The 13,839-nt window shown below is 45.5% G+C and overlaps 1 protein-coding gene across 6 annotated transcripts in view; it reads left to right on the top strand.

Annotated features, from left to right (window-relative positions):
* The window catches only part of EPRS1 (glutamyl-prolyl-tRNA synthetase 1), a 57,090-nt gene extending 46,162 nt beyond the window's left edge, over window positions 1-10,928 (top strand). For all 6 annotated transcript variants that reach the window (XM_075863347.1, XM_075863349.1, XM_075863350.1 and 3 more), the window contains 6 exons: window positions 163-360; window positions 2,000-2,173; window positions 3,677-3,837; window positions 3,926-4,004; window positions 9,795-9,859; window positions 10,612-10,928. In XM_075863347.1, the coding sequence (XP_075719462.1) occupies window positions 163-360; window positions 2,000-2,173; window positions 3,677-3,837; window positions 3,926-4,004; window positions 9,795-9,859; window positions 10,612-10,762 (828 nt within the window). In that variant the 3' untranslated portion in view covers window positions 10,763-10,928. The remainder of the gene's footprint in view (window positions 1-162; window positions 361-1,999; window positions 2,174-3,676; window positions 3,838-3,925; window positions 4,005-9,794; window positions 9,860-10,611) is intronic.
* Window positions 10,929-13,839: the final 2,911 nt, after the last annotated feature.

Genomic DNA, 13,839 nt, shown 5'->3' with positions numbered 1-13,839 from the left:
CCTGGATTATCAGATACCGAATTATCAGAATGTCATTGTATTTATTCTCTGATTTGTGATCTATTTCCTCATAATGCCATATCGGAAGCCATTCTATCATAAGCGTTTGGATGCTTTTAGCCAGTAAGAAAAACTCCTCACTTCTCCCATTCTTGCTTCTAGGGGGCGACGTCACATCACCTTGGCCAAAACTTCTCAAAAATGTTTGAGATCGTATTTGAAGATCCTAAAAAACCAGGGGAAAAGCAATATGCCTTCCAGAACTCCTGGGGTCTCACCACAAGAACTATCGGTGTAATGACCATGGTTCATGGGGACAATATGGGGCTGGTGCTGCCCCCACGAGTGGCCTGTGTGCAGGTGAGTCATGTCTTGGGTCACTGCTTGGTGTCTGTGTATAGTGTTATGGGAAGGTACAGTAAAGGGTCCTTTTACACCAGCCATTTTTTGCCGTAAAAATTAGCACCCGATCAACGAGACAGCTCGTTGATCTGCGCTCGTTTTTTCCGTTCACCAGGAGCTTTGATCGGTAATGTATGGGGACGAGCGATCATTACGACGATCGGTCGCCCCCCTGCGTTTGCATCATGTCGGTACCACATATGCCTGTTTACACAGGGAGAAAGGCTGCCGACAATGATTATATTATATTCTGCATAAACGATACGATCAGCCGATGAACGAGCGCTTCTACTAATGCAAATCATGTCTGCAGAAATCATGTCACGTGGCAAATAAGTGACCCCACAAATCATGTGACTGGTAAGTGATGAGACTTTGTCTCTGCTGTTGACTTTTTCAGACATTATTTGCTTTAACGGGAAAGTTTTCAGGTCTACTTTATACATCAGCTACTCCAACCAGTCGTTCAGGGGCCACACGTGGCTCTCGGGGCCCCCTGCATGTGGTTTCTTACCTATTGGCTGGTGTTGCGCATTAGTGATACCAGATAGGACATGACGTTACTAGAAATGGGCACCAGGGTCAAAACCATCACTAGCAGTTAAAACTAGTATAACGGTCCGATGACGGGTCATAACTTTATTAGAGGTTTTTCTCTTTTATATTCGTTGTGACTCATCACCGCCTATTGTATGTGAAAGTGGTTTGCAACAGGCTGGGGAACTCAGGTCTTTAGGATCTATGTTTGTTTCATAGGGGAAAATTAGTCACTGGTTCTCTTGAAGTACTTTGCAGCATCTACTCCAGTGAGTTCCCTACAAAATCAAAGGTCTGTAGTGAGCTCCCTCTAGTGGCGGCAGCAGGAAGACAGAATTTTATCATTTCACTTTGGTCTATGCAGGGGATTTGGATCAGAAAAGTGGACAGCCGACCACTATAAAGATGTATTAATAAATTAATCGGCACTGAATGTTGGACCTAAAAATTTCCTGATAAGTAAAGGCGAACATTCACTTTAAAGGGGTTGTCCAGACTTTTTAGCACGGCGTATGATGTCAAATAATAACCTATCAAGTACTCCTCATGTGCCAATCTACCCTCCATCCCGCTCCATTGCAGCAGCCCAACTCTGTGCCGCTTTGGTCTTGGAAGCTCGTGCAGCGGTCACGTGCCGCTGCAACCAGCCGCTAGCCTCAGCAGTCACATGTCGTACATGGCAACATCACCGCTGAGGCCGGCATATTGACTTCTGCGGCACGAGACTGATGAACGGCGTGTGCAGGGGATTCCGGGGCCACTTCGCTGGAGGGGGCATCTCAGGCGACGAGTACCTGGATATGTCCCTGCCCTAATAAAGTCCTGGATTACCCCTCTAAACGGTCTCCTCAGCAGTGCGAGCCGCATATATGGCCAGCTCTTGTCCTGAATCGTTACCCCGCGCTCCAGCGTCCTAAAACTGGAATTGTTTGCATAGACCTAAACACTTCTTGCAACCCAGATCTATAGGTATCCTATGTGAGCTTTTGTCTCGACCCCTCTTGGTTTGTGTAAGGCAATTGAAATCTATACAAATATTGGATTTTGTTTGATCGTTTAGGTCATAGTGATTCCGTGTGGCATCACAAACACGCTATCAGATGACGACAAGGAAGCGCTCCTTCAGAAATGCACTCAGTATTTCCAGCGCCTTCTCAACGTGAACATCCGGGCACGAACCGATCTACGTGACAACTACTCCCCCGGATGGAAGTTCAACCACTGGGAGCTGAAGGTTAGTTACCTGACCGTGACCTCCGCGGGGCGTGCCGCCTTCACCCGTCCTCTCATGCACCGCACAACCAAAACTTATTTTTTGAGCGTCTCGAGGGGTCATTAGACCGGGGTTTATTATTGCCCTTTATTGCTGTTTCCTCATCCGGTTGTAATCGGCTGTAAAAACGGTCAATTATAAATCATCATTTTATGAAAATAACAACCGCTTGCACTTTATGTGTCACTCATTACGTGGTAAACCGCGCCGCTTGCACATTGAGCTGGAGTTTTTTAACCTACTGTATCTGTCTACACTGTACAAACTCCGCTCAAATTACACAAATATTTATCCGCTTCTCGCTAATTTACTGATTATATTACTTGGTTTTTAAAGAGCAACCACATCATAAATCTATCAACTATGAATACAGCGTTCGGGCCGGTCGTCCTAAGCGGTAGCTCCATTTTTAGTGTCCTTGAATTCTGTTTAGGAAACTTCGAATTTGTTAAAGGATCTGCTTTTTTTCCCCCTATCTCCGAAACTGCGCCACTGTGGTCTATGGGCGGTGTCTGGTACTGCAGCGTTCAAGTGATTAGGGCTGAATTACAATACCTGGCACAGCCTACGGAAAACCCCTTTTTTTTTTTTTCTAGTTCTCTACAACCCACTTTTAAAGGAGTTGTTCAGTGAGAAGAAATTGATGGCCTCTCCTCAGGATAGGCCATTAATATCTGATCGATGAGGGTTCGACTCTCGGCACCCCCGCCGTTCAGCTAGAACAGTTGATCGTTGAGGGTGCCGATAGTCGGACTACCACCAATCAAATCTTGATGGCCTATCCTGCTGATAGGCCATCCATTTCTTCTCCCTGGAAAACCTCTTTTAAAGATCTATCCACCATACACATCTAAGGGGCGATCCTCCGGGCTGCGTGCCAGGTTGGCAATATCCTAATAAGTGAAGATTGAGGCATTTTTCTCTAGTAAGATATATTACAACGTTTCGTATAATCGCTCGTGCTATTGACTTGTTCAAAGTTTAGTTCCTATTAAAATAGCGGAACCCACAATCACATTGCGGGGTTGGAGATGAGAAGACATAGAGCACCCACCCTTTGTTTTGATCGTTTAAATGCCGGTTATCGGAGTTCTCTAATCTTGACTGTTGTCACGGGAAACCGGTTGTCAATCACAGCTATCCTCCCGCAGATGATGGTGCGGGTGCTGCTGCTGTGCCCCTGTCATCGCTATGCTGTACATTTTCGGTTCTGGTTTCCAGTGCCATACATGTACGGCTTGTGGCTCCGTGGGGGTTTTTTCAGCTTTTGGAAAAAAAAAAAATCTAACGGCAGCTGCGCTTGGTACAAAATGAGTAAAAAGCTGCTCAACCTCCATCGCCGACAGTCCTGTGTTCCCCCGCCAGTCACAGCGCTATCGTGCCATACCGGCCAATCACGGGACGCAGCATTCACTCTCGTCTGTTTTATTCACCTTCTTGTATTCGTCGTTTTCTGCACTATAGGGGGTTCCCATCAGGCTAGAAGTAGGACCCCGAGACATGAAGAGTCAGCAGTTTGTAGCTGTCCGACGTGACACTGGAGAGAAACTGACAGTTCCCGAGGACCAGGCTGAAACTAAACTAAAGGATCTTCTGGAGGAAATTCAAAAGAATCTCTACAGCCGGTATTAGATCAGTCCTGCCGCATGTTTTAGTGTCTGTACCCAAGACGTTCTCCTCGCTGATATCACTCATTGCCTCCTTCTATTTCAGGGCCCTCAGTGATGTGACAAGTCACATGGTTGTGGCCAACACAATGGATGAGTTTCAGAAGCAGCTTGATACAGGAAAAGTAAGTGGATGATGTCATCTTTACGTTAAAAAATTAATGTTTTCTCCAGTCACATCCCAATCTGCATTCAATATTGTGCCGGTTTCCTGCTGGCTCTCCGCCTACTGATTCAGTGTCTATGCGGGTAAGACCACACGGAACGGGCCTGGGATGTGGCCAACAACCGCGCCGGAACCATGTTTGGCATGGCTGTCAAATAGCCTGTTAATGGCTGCGATTTTGCAGATAAAGGGCCGTTTTACCCGCAATATCGCGTGGCCATTAACAGGCGCGCCGAACATGTTGCTGGCATGGTTGTTGGCTGCATCGCGGCCGGGTCAGGGCTACTCCGTAAAGCACTACCCTATACTCTCTGCTGTGCTGCATAATTGGAGATGTAGTGTTTGAAGTATATACACTACATCTCCAACAATGCACGGCACTAGGCGCTCAGCTTTTGCATCTACACACACATTTGAATGCAACTTTAAAGTGTAACTAAACGTTTAACAAACTTCTGACATGTCATAATGACCTGTCAGAAGTTTTGATTGGTGGGGGTCCGAGCACTGAGACTCCCACCAGTCGTGGGAACTCTCAGCCGCTTCGTTTCTATTTGGCTTTTTCCGGGGAAGTAATCTCAAATGTGACAAGTTTAAAAAAAGAAACAACCAACTATGGCTCCTGAACCGTCACACCTCAGACGTACAACCTCACACCCATACACCGAAACACAGCACATTCACACTACAGCAAATCAAATCCACCACCCGACCCTCCCGAAACACAAACCCTTACCGAGAGGAGATGGATACTGCACTTTTAGGCGTATTCAGCCATCGGGATCACATTTTTATGGGCATTTCCTATGAATATATAATTTTTGATAGAAAGGTACATATATATATTAATAAGTTGAAGCCAGTGTGTAATACTCAGAACCTCTGTCGCCTTCCGTGACATAATGATGACTTTTCTGGCACCGAATAACACAAAGCGAAAAAAGATAATATAATAAGTCGGTATTACATCATTTAGGGTACCCGATAGACAAACCTGGGGGGACAGGAGTCGCGGAAATGAAGAAATTCAACAAGTAATGACCAAAGGGGCGAGACTTTAGGGCTAAGCCATACACAGTGGAGATATTTGCCACCATCAGACCGACATCTAAAACAAGTATCTGACTCCGAAATACCGATCCTTTTAAGACAAGCCGGGGTGTAATATATCCTGTGCAAGAATCTGGACTGAATCAAGAAATCTCTAGCGCTCACAGCAGTATCAAGAAAAGGAGAGTTCCCCCTCCCGCCATTTCTCACCCGTCCATTCCGGTATATCCCCCTCCATCCAGAGAAATCCCTGTCAAAGGGACGACGTCCGGTATTTTGTAACCGCATGTATATCTGTGTCAATGGGAGAAAGTTCGGGGAACCTCGGAGGCTCTCCAGTTTAGAGAAAGACAAGCCAGGCGGTTGCGGGCCGAATTGTGCTACACATGTGTGTCGAAGCTGTAAATGATGAAATAAGGCAGAATTCAGCACCCCATACCAGTATTCAGCACCCCATACCGGTATTCAGCACCCCATACCAGTATTCAGCACCCCATACCAGTATTCAGCACCCCATACCGGTATTCAGCACCCCATACCAGTATTCAGCACCCCATACCAGTATTCAGCACACCATACCGGTATTCAGCACCCCATACCGGTATTCAGCACACCATACCGGTATTCAGCACCCCATACCGGTATTCAGCAACCCATACCGGTATTCAGCACCCCATACCGGTATTCAGCACACCATACCGGTATTCGGCACCCCATACCGGTATTCGGCACCCCATACCGGTGTTCGGCACCCCATACCGGTGTTCGGCCCCCCATACCGGTGTTCGGCACCCCATACCAGACACAAACACACTGTCACGGATTAAAAAATGTGACCAACAAATTTGATCCCTGCCCAGAGCGTCGCCCCCGGCAAAGACTCCAGGTGTGGTAAGTGCGGATTACCCCACAGAGGGGTTCTAGGGGAGTAGGAGGAGCGGGCAGGGCACGCAAGGATAGTCTGCGCAATCTTCCATATTCCGTTTGAATTGGAAGGGCCACTGAGCAGGGCAACTCGTGTCTATACAAGAAGTTGGTGAGACCCTCATAGGAGGGCATGAGAGCACCTGTCACCATCGCAGCTGCGTTACCCAGATGTATGTCGATCCACCAGCGGGCATATACCAGTTGTGAGGCTAGATAATAAAAATACATATGGGGCGCTGCCATCCCACCCAGGGATCTCGGTGCCTGTAGAAGGGTAAGAGCAAATCTGGGGGGCCGCCACACCAATAAAAGGAGCGTAGAATATCATTCAGACGTGAAAATAATTATTTTTTTTTTTCAATACTATCGGGCAGGCGTGAAACTGATACAGAAATTGTGGCAAATATATCATCTTACATATATTAATTCTGCCATATAACGATAGAGGGAGATTACGTGATGAGTCCAATTGACGCTCAGTGAGTGCGATCAGACGAGCGAAGTAAAGCATCTGATAAATTGAGTGAAATTAAAATCCCAAGATATTTAAATTAAGGAGCAATCAAGAGGGGAATTGCCAGAGTCTGCCGAGGACGATGCCCAGGAGTCAGGGGAAACCAAACAGACTTGGACCAGTTTATCATCAAGCCCGGGATGGTACCGAAAATCTCAACAAGGTCAAGTAGTGAAGCCGGAGAAGGACCGCCATCCGCCAAATAAACTAGTGCGTCATCCGACACATGAACATCATAGAATGGGGCCCCCTCTCGGGACCCACCTCTCTGAGCCAGAACGGAGCTGCTCACTCTGGCGTGCTGGCCAGTCCGAGCGTTGCGTGGTCGATGCCTGGCATGGAAGGATACGCTTCACCTGCATCATCTGCTGCAAGGGAAAAGTATATCCAGAGACGGCTAACCCAGTCCAGTCCAGGGTTCTTCACACATACAATAAGCAGAAAATAAAAACTTTCATGGAGTTTTTGTCACTAGAGTGATCTACACCTCGTGTGTCGGATACTTTGCTGACTATATCAGATGTGCTCGTCTTTAATATCCCATAATCCAGTGTCTTATCTGCTGAGAATGTCATGGAGTTCATCGGAGGTGTCAGAGAGCCAGACATGTTATCAGCCGGCTCTCCGTGACACTTGATGGTTCCAGAATTTACCATAAACTTTTATCATTTTGGATGCGCGCCATTCATAACGGCTTTATTAGAATAGGTGCAATTGCAAGATGACCTCTCTCCCATGCAAAGCGCCCTCTTGTGTTAAAAAATAGATATGACAGTCAGGACAATAATCGGGGATAGATTTATAGTTGTTGTTTTTTTTGTTTTTTTTTTACATACCGTAAAAATTCGGTATTTAAGAGGTTTTGGAAAAATCATTAAAAATTATGAATATTGAGATTTTCACAAAAGATTAAAAATCAATGTCTATAATATGGTAATGCCCAAATTAAATATATCATGGTTAAAGGAGTAGTCTGGTATTATGTAAGAAAACTTTTACAGCATATCCTTAGGATAGACCATTAATCTTTGATTGGTGGGTATCTCTGCGATCAGCAAATCACTTCAGTGACTGACACAGCGCCGCACTCATCCAAGTGGCTGTGAGTGGTACTGCAGTTGATCCCCCTTCTTTCTACTACCGGTGTTTGGACCCCCACCGATCACACATTGATAGTCCAGCCTAAAAATGTCACATGACTATATAATAAACGGGAAAAAAAATTCTAGTTTTTAATTAACTGCCCCTTCCCCCTAACCTTACTGTCAGTTAATGTAAATATGATCTACATTTAGAATCTAAACCCCCTGTCCTGACTTAGTCCTGATCTCCCAGCGGCAAATTGTGAGTGAGTGTTAAAATGTTGCAGTGTTTAGCTCAAAGAGCATTGCCTACATTGATACATTGTAACAAACTGCAGCTGCTTGAAAGCTGCAATGCTTTTCATTTTACGAAAAAGGATCAGACCCTCTCTGTGCCAACTGTGGCACCACGGCAAAGGGTGTGTAAAGCAGGGAAGAAATCTGTGTTGGTGAGTCGTGGCCGAGTTAAAGGGATTTTATATGGCGGACTTCTCCATTAGTATCACATTCATATGATGGCAACCAAGGGACATCAGGTTGTTTATTTCAATTGCTTTATGTTCAGCTCCCCTCTCCTCCACTTACTATACGCCCTTCCCAAAATGGCTGAAACTTTGAGATTTTTACAGAGATAAGCCTATAATAAAATGTTCCTGCTAGATTATAACTGATAATGTAAAAAAGACCAAATAAAGTCAAGGTTGATCGAAGACGAGATAAAATTAGCACAGAAACGTCAAGAGGAAGCCATCGTGTTTATTGCGTTATGTGACCGCGCTAAATCTTTATGGCATATAATTACTAAGATAATTTTGCTGCATCCGTATGCAGTTCTCAGCATTCTATAGCAATGTATACAGATCACTGGATGGGATAGAAAGGCCCATACTGGAAATTTCCACATATACATCTAACACATGGACAGGATCGGTTGTTCCCGAGTGCTAGCACTTGTCCAGTGAAAAGCACATGGATATTCCGTGGCTGGCCAGAGAGAAGACAGGCATATGTCCCAAGAATAGCCGTCCTGATAATGAATCCAAAGCCTAAGCTGAATTTTTTCAGTTTACCATTCTCCTTCGCATGTCCTATGCGTCGCGGTGTCTGATTGCCACCTACTCAATGCTCACACAGCAAATAAACTTGTTTCTCGTTCCTTAAAACTCCTCTGACTCACACGAACTGTCTATATTATCTGTGAGTACTGTGTGCAGAGAGTCCAGTTTATTTCTATGAGCTGCTGCTTCTCACTGCCTCTGTGTAAAAACTGACAAGGAGACAGGCTGAAGCTGCATCACATAGATTACACTGAGACTGCATTTCGAGCGCAGAAGTTCTATGTCCGTGATCTATCACTTGCTGCACTTAGATAATGCACTTGCTCTGCTCTCAGTACTGTGATGGGACTCCATCCCCTCTGCCAAGCCAGAAGCATCATGGGAAATGTAGGCTGCATTATGGGAACCATATCAGAGAGGAAGAAGGAACCAAGATAGCAGACAACTTATAAATAGCACATTTACTAAAACCGCTATACACAACGAATACACAAGAGCCCCTACATTATTCTTTAATAATAGCCTATGCTGCACTATATAGGCAAAAAAAAAATTGCTGGAGTGCTTCTTCAAGGGCTATGTAACCATTTTTTTTTTAATTTTTGCTCCAACACACCTTAAATTAAAAAAAAGGTAACTCTACAAATAGTCTTGATTAAAAATCTACTACCATTTTGTGTCTATAGTTCCTATGCAAACCTATCTGTCTCCATGGTTACAGACTACAAACAAACCTTGTGTAGTCTGAACCTGCCATCAAACTTTTTTTTTTCTTTCCCATCTGTCCCATACTTCTTGCTAATGAATGTATATTCCCAAGAGATAGGGGACAGGTAGAAGGGGGGAGTATAACTGCAGCATCAGACTACGTGGGGTATGTTCGTAGTCTGTAACCATTGAGACTCATCGGTCTGCATAGTAGTTGTATACACAAAATGGTAGGAGATATCCAGGCTGTAAAGTGGCTTCATTTTAATTTCAGATGCATTGGAGAAGTAACAAGAAATAGTTGTAAAGGTGGACACATTCTTTAAAATACATATATGCAATGACTGCCGTGAAATTTAAAGTTGGATAATGCCGCCATGTATTTTCACGAATATTTACTTGATCTCCAGATTGTACAGATTCCATTCTGTGGTGAAATTGACTGCGAAGACTGGATTAAGAAGACGACAGCCAGGTAGGTGCATGTTATCCATTTTCTCTGGGGAATATTAATGGGATAGTGATTCACCCTGTGGAGATCCAGATAGTTAGGAGTCTTTAAAGGGGTTGTCTAGGATCAGAAAGAAAAAAATGGTCGTGTTTTTTGTTCCCCTCCCCCCCCCTTTAGAAACAGCACCACTTTTTGTCCATGGGCTGTTTTTGGTATTGCAGCTCAGCCCAATTCATTTGTCACAAGGCCATGCACAGGAGTGGTGCAGTTTCTGTAAAAAAAAAAAAAAGCAGACCCTCCTTTTTTCTAATCATGGACAATCCCTTTAAGGGGTCTGGCATTGACTTACAGGATAGCCTCCTATAGGTGGCACTGGAGAGCTATTTTGCATTTTTCTTTATACTCCCACCATTCACGGCCGTTTTGCAATGTGGTAAGAGGCTGCAGTCACACATCTCCTGGCCCATGTAGGTATTCTTCCAGAAGTGCTCCCTTCCCCCACAGACTATTGGACCCAAAAGTGGATCTCACATCACATGGGTTTTGAAACTCATGCAAGAGCCTGTACCTTGTAGCTAGAGTAATAAAATAATATAAGAATAATCCTGCTGCCATTTTTCAGTGACGGAAGGGGGTTGGGCACTCTGTGAAGGGGGTTGGGCACTCTGCGTTTAGTTGGAGTGGCCCTTTAAATGGATGACCGGTATATTGTGTGTATATATTAGGATGATGTGGCTTGTCCTTCGCTCATTAAACATGCATTTCTATGTCTATAGGGATCAGGATCTGGAGCCCGGAGCCCCATCCATGGGAGCCAAGAGCCTCTGTATCCCCTTCACACCACTTAAAGAGCTGCAGCCCGGAGCCAAGTGCGTTTGTGACCAGAACCCCGCCAAGTATTACACCCTGTTCGGCCGCAGCTACTAGACAGAAACGGACACCCGGACCCCCTTTATTAAGCTCTTTATTTTTATTACCTATTGTAAACTTCAGAACAGATTTTAGCACCCATTCCATGGGGGAGGGGAGGCAGTGCTCTGCATCTCTACACGTATTTTCTGAACACATCCCGAATAATAAAAGCTACAACTAACTCCGTGTCGTTTCTTCATTCTCATCCGATTCCCGAAATTTGGCCTCGGGGACCAAATTTATACACAAAGTTCAAACCTCTTTCGGTTTCTCTCGTACTCTTATCATTAGACCCCACATAAAACTTTCACGACTGGAGTTCTCTTGGGACTTGATGTTTTTTGCAGGACAGATAGGACTTCTTATATAAATTTGGAACTGATCATTTTTTTTATTTTGTAAGTCTTATGTAGGGTAACATTTTCGGTAATGGGGGGGGGGAAAATGAATGTTCTATATTAAAGGACGACTAGTGACCGAGCTACAGGGTATTGGGTTCCCAAGGCTTCTTGATGTGGGGAGTGAAGGCCAGACGTCTCGTCCGATCCCACAGAAGAGCTACTGTAGTACATGTTACGGCTGTCTATGATAGAAAGGTGTCCGAACACGCAGAGCATCGCAGCGTGCTACATATGGGGGTGTGTAGCCGCAAACTGGCTAGGAAGCCCATGCTGACCCCTGTCCACCACCAAAATTGTCTACAATGGGCACGTGAGCATCAGAATTGGACCGTGGAGCAGTGGAAGGAGGAGGCCTGGTCTGATGAATCACGTTTTCTTGAATCATGTGGACGGCCGGGTGCGCGTGCGCCGCTTACATGGGGAAGAGATGCCACCAGGATGGACTATGGGATGAAGACGGGCCGGCGGAGGCAGTGGGATGCTCTGCGGGGAAACCTCGGGTCCGGGCATTCATGTGGTTGTTACTTTGATATGTACCACCGAGCTAAACATTGCTGCAGAGAACAGACTTCCTTCCAGTGAAGGGATATCTCATTCAGCAGTCTACAAAATTCTGCACATCCAACTTCTAACAGCCTGAGAGGGGCGCTCTTTTTGATTTTATTTTTTTCAACCTGACACTGCCCAGTCATAGCAACCCATTTTTGCAGTCTTGATTTTCTAAGGACGAGCTTGATCTACACTATATGGTAAAACGTGGACGCCTCTCCTAGTTGTTGAGTTCATTTGTTTGTCACACCCATTGCAAACTAGGGCTGAAATCAAGCACACAGCCATGCGATCTCCATAGACAAACACTGGTAGTTCGGATCGGACTGAAGAGCTCACTATCTGGTAGTCTGATGGATGAATCTGGGTTTGGCGGATTCCGGGAGAACATTACCTACCGGAATGCATAGTGCCAACTGTAAGATGTGGAGGAGGAGGGGGTAATGGTCTGGTCTGGGGATGTTTTTCAGGTTTTGGCCCCTTATTTCCAGTGATGGGTAATGTTAATGCTGCAGCATACAAAGATGTTTAACACAATTGCAGCTTTGAACTTTATGGTAACAGTTTGGGGGGTTCATCCCTTTCCTATTATAGCGTGACTGCTCCCCCGTGCACACTGCAAACTACATAAATACATGATGCAAGAACTTGTGTGGAGGAATTGGAGTGGCTTTGGGATGAATTGGAACTCCAATTGTGAGCCAAACGTTTCTCCTTAGAGGGATTGTATGGGCACAGATAACTGATGAGCTGTCCACTGGATAGGTCATCAGTAGATGATCGGTGGGGGTCTGGCACCTGGACCCCACACCGATCAGCTGCCTCCGGACACTGGAAGTTATGCAGGGGTCGGTGCCAGAAGCAGATGTCTCCATACACTGTATAGGAGTAGAGCTGCAGCTCTGCCGCTATTCTGGAACGGAGCGGCTAATCGGTGCGCAGTCCGGGTGTCAGACCCCCACCAATCATATACTGATGACCTATCCTGTTGATAGGTCATCAGTTGTCTGTGCCCGGACAACCAATTTAACGTCAGTGTCTGACCTCACAAATGCTCTTCTGGCTGGAAGGGCAGAAATTTCCAGAGACTTCAAAATCTTGCAAAAAGTCTTCCCAGAAGAGCAGACAATTTTTATAGCCGCAAAAGAGGCCCAACTCCATATTAACGCCCATGTTTTTTTTAAAAGGGATGACTAACAAGCACATATAGATGCGATGGTCAGTGTCCACGTACTTTTGGCCAGATAATGGATCTGTCTGTTTCTCTCACTATTTTAAACTTCATTACATTTCTGCCTTGTATTATGAATGTGACTTGGATAAAGTTCTCGTGTCTTCGTTGCGTGCTGCTCTGTCCTATAATCCAGGAGGTAATAATCCGTCTGTTTCCCATAAACATATATAACAGTAATTGTGTTATTACATTGCAGCTTTATCACCGGATTATTCAGCAGAGCAATCTGATCTTTATCACCTCTCAAAGATCCATGGTAACAAAGTGTCTACCTTAGGTGCCATGCACATGACCCTAAAAAAAACTCTGGAATTGCGGACCGCAATACGTTCCACAATTATGGACCCGCCCGGTTCTATTGGCCGTGGACACCTTTCTGTAGTGCTATGGATAGGTTTCCGTGCTTTTCTGATTTTACGGGCCGTGCTCCCATACTTTGTATGGGAGCACAGCACGAAAATGCCGCCGGCCGTGCCCGCATTCGCGTGCCGTAATTACGGGCACGGCCATGTGCATGAGGCCTTAAAGGCTATGTGAGGCTCCATGCACACAATAGTATTTTCAACTATCCCGAAATACTGTCCGTAAGTAGCCGTATTTCATCCGTATATACGGAAAGGTGTCCGTGAATACAGCCCGTATTGCATCCATTATGATGGAATCAGCGCAGTCGACTGCGTTATTGGTTCCGTCAAGAACAACGGAACCCAGTCACAATGGTGACAGACGGAAAACATTAGCTAAGTTTCCGTCACTATTGAGTTCAATGGTGAGGGAAACGGACACTGTGGTTTCCGTTTGCCTTTCCGTTGAGGGGTTAACCCGACGGAAACTTTAGATGGAGGTAGCCCCCTACTCTGCCGTTTACTAGGCTACAGGCCACTTTCGGCCTGCAGCCTATCAGGCGT

Source organism: Rhinoderma darwinii, chromosome 4 (assembly GCF_050947455.1).
Source record: "Rhinoderma darwinii isolate aRhiDar2 chromosome 4, aRhiDar2.hap1, whole genome shotgun sequence".
Taxonomy (NCBI): domain Eukaryota; kingdom Metazoa; phylum Chordata; class Amphibia; order Anura; family Rhinodermatidae; genus Rhinoderma; species Rhinoderma darwinii.
Note: the sequence above shows the minus strand (reverse complement) of the source record. Positions and strands in the feature narration are given on the sequence as shown.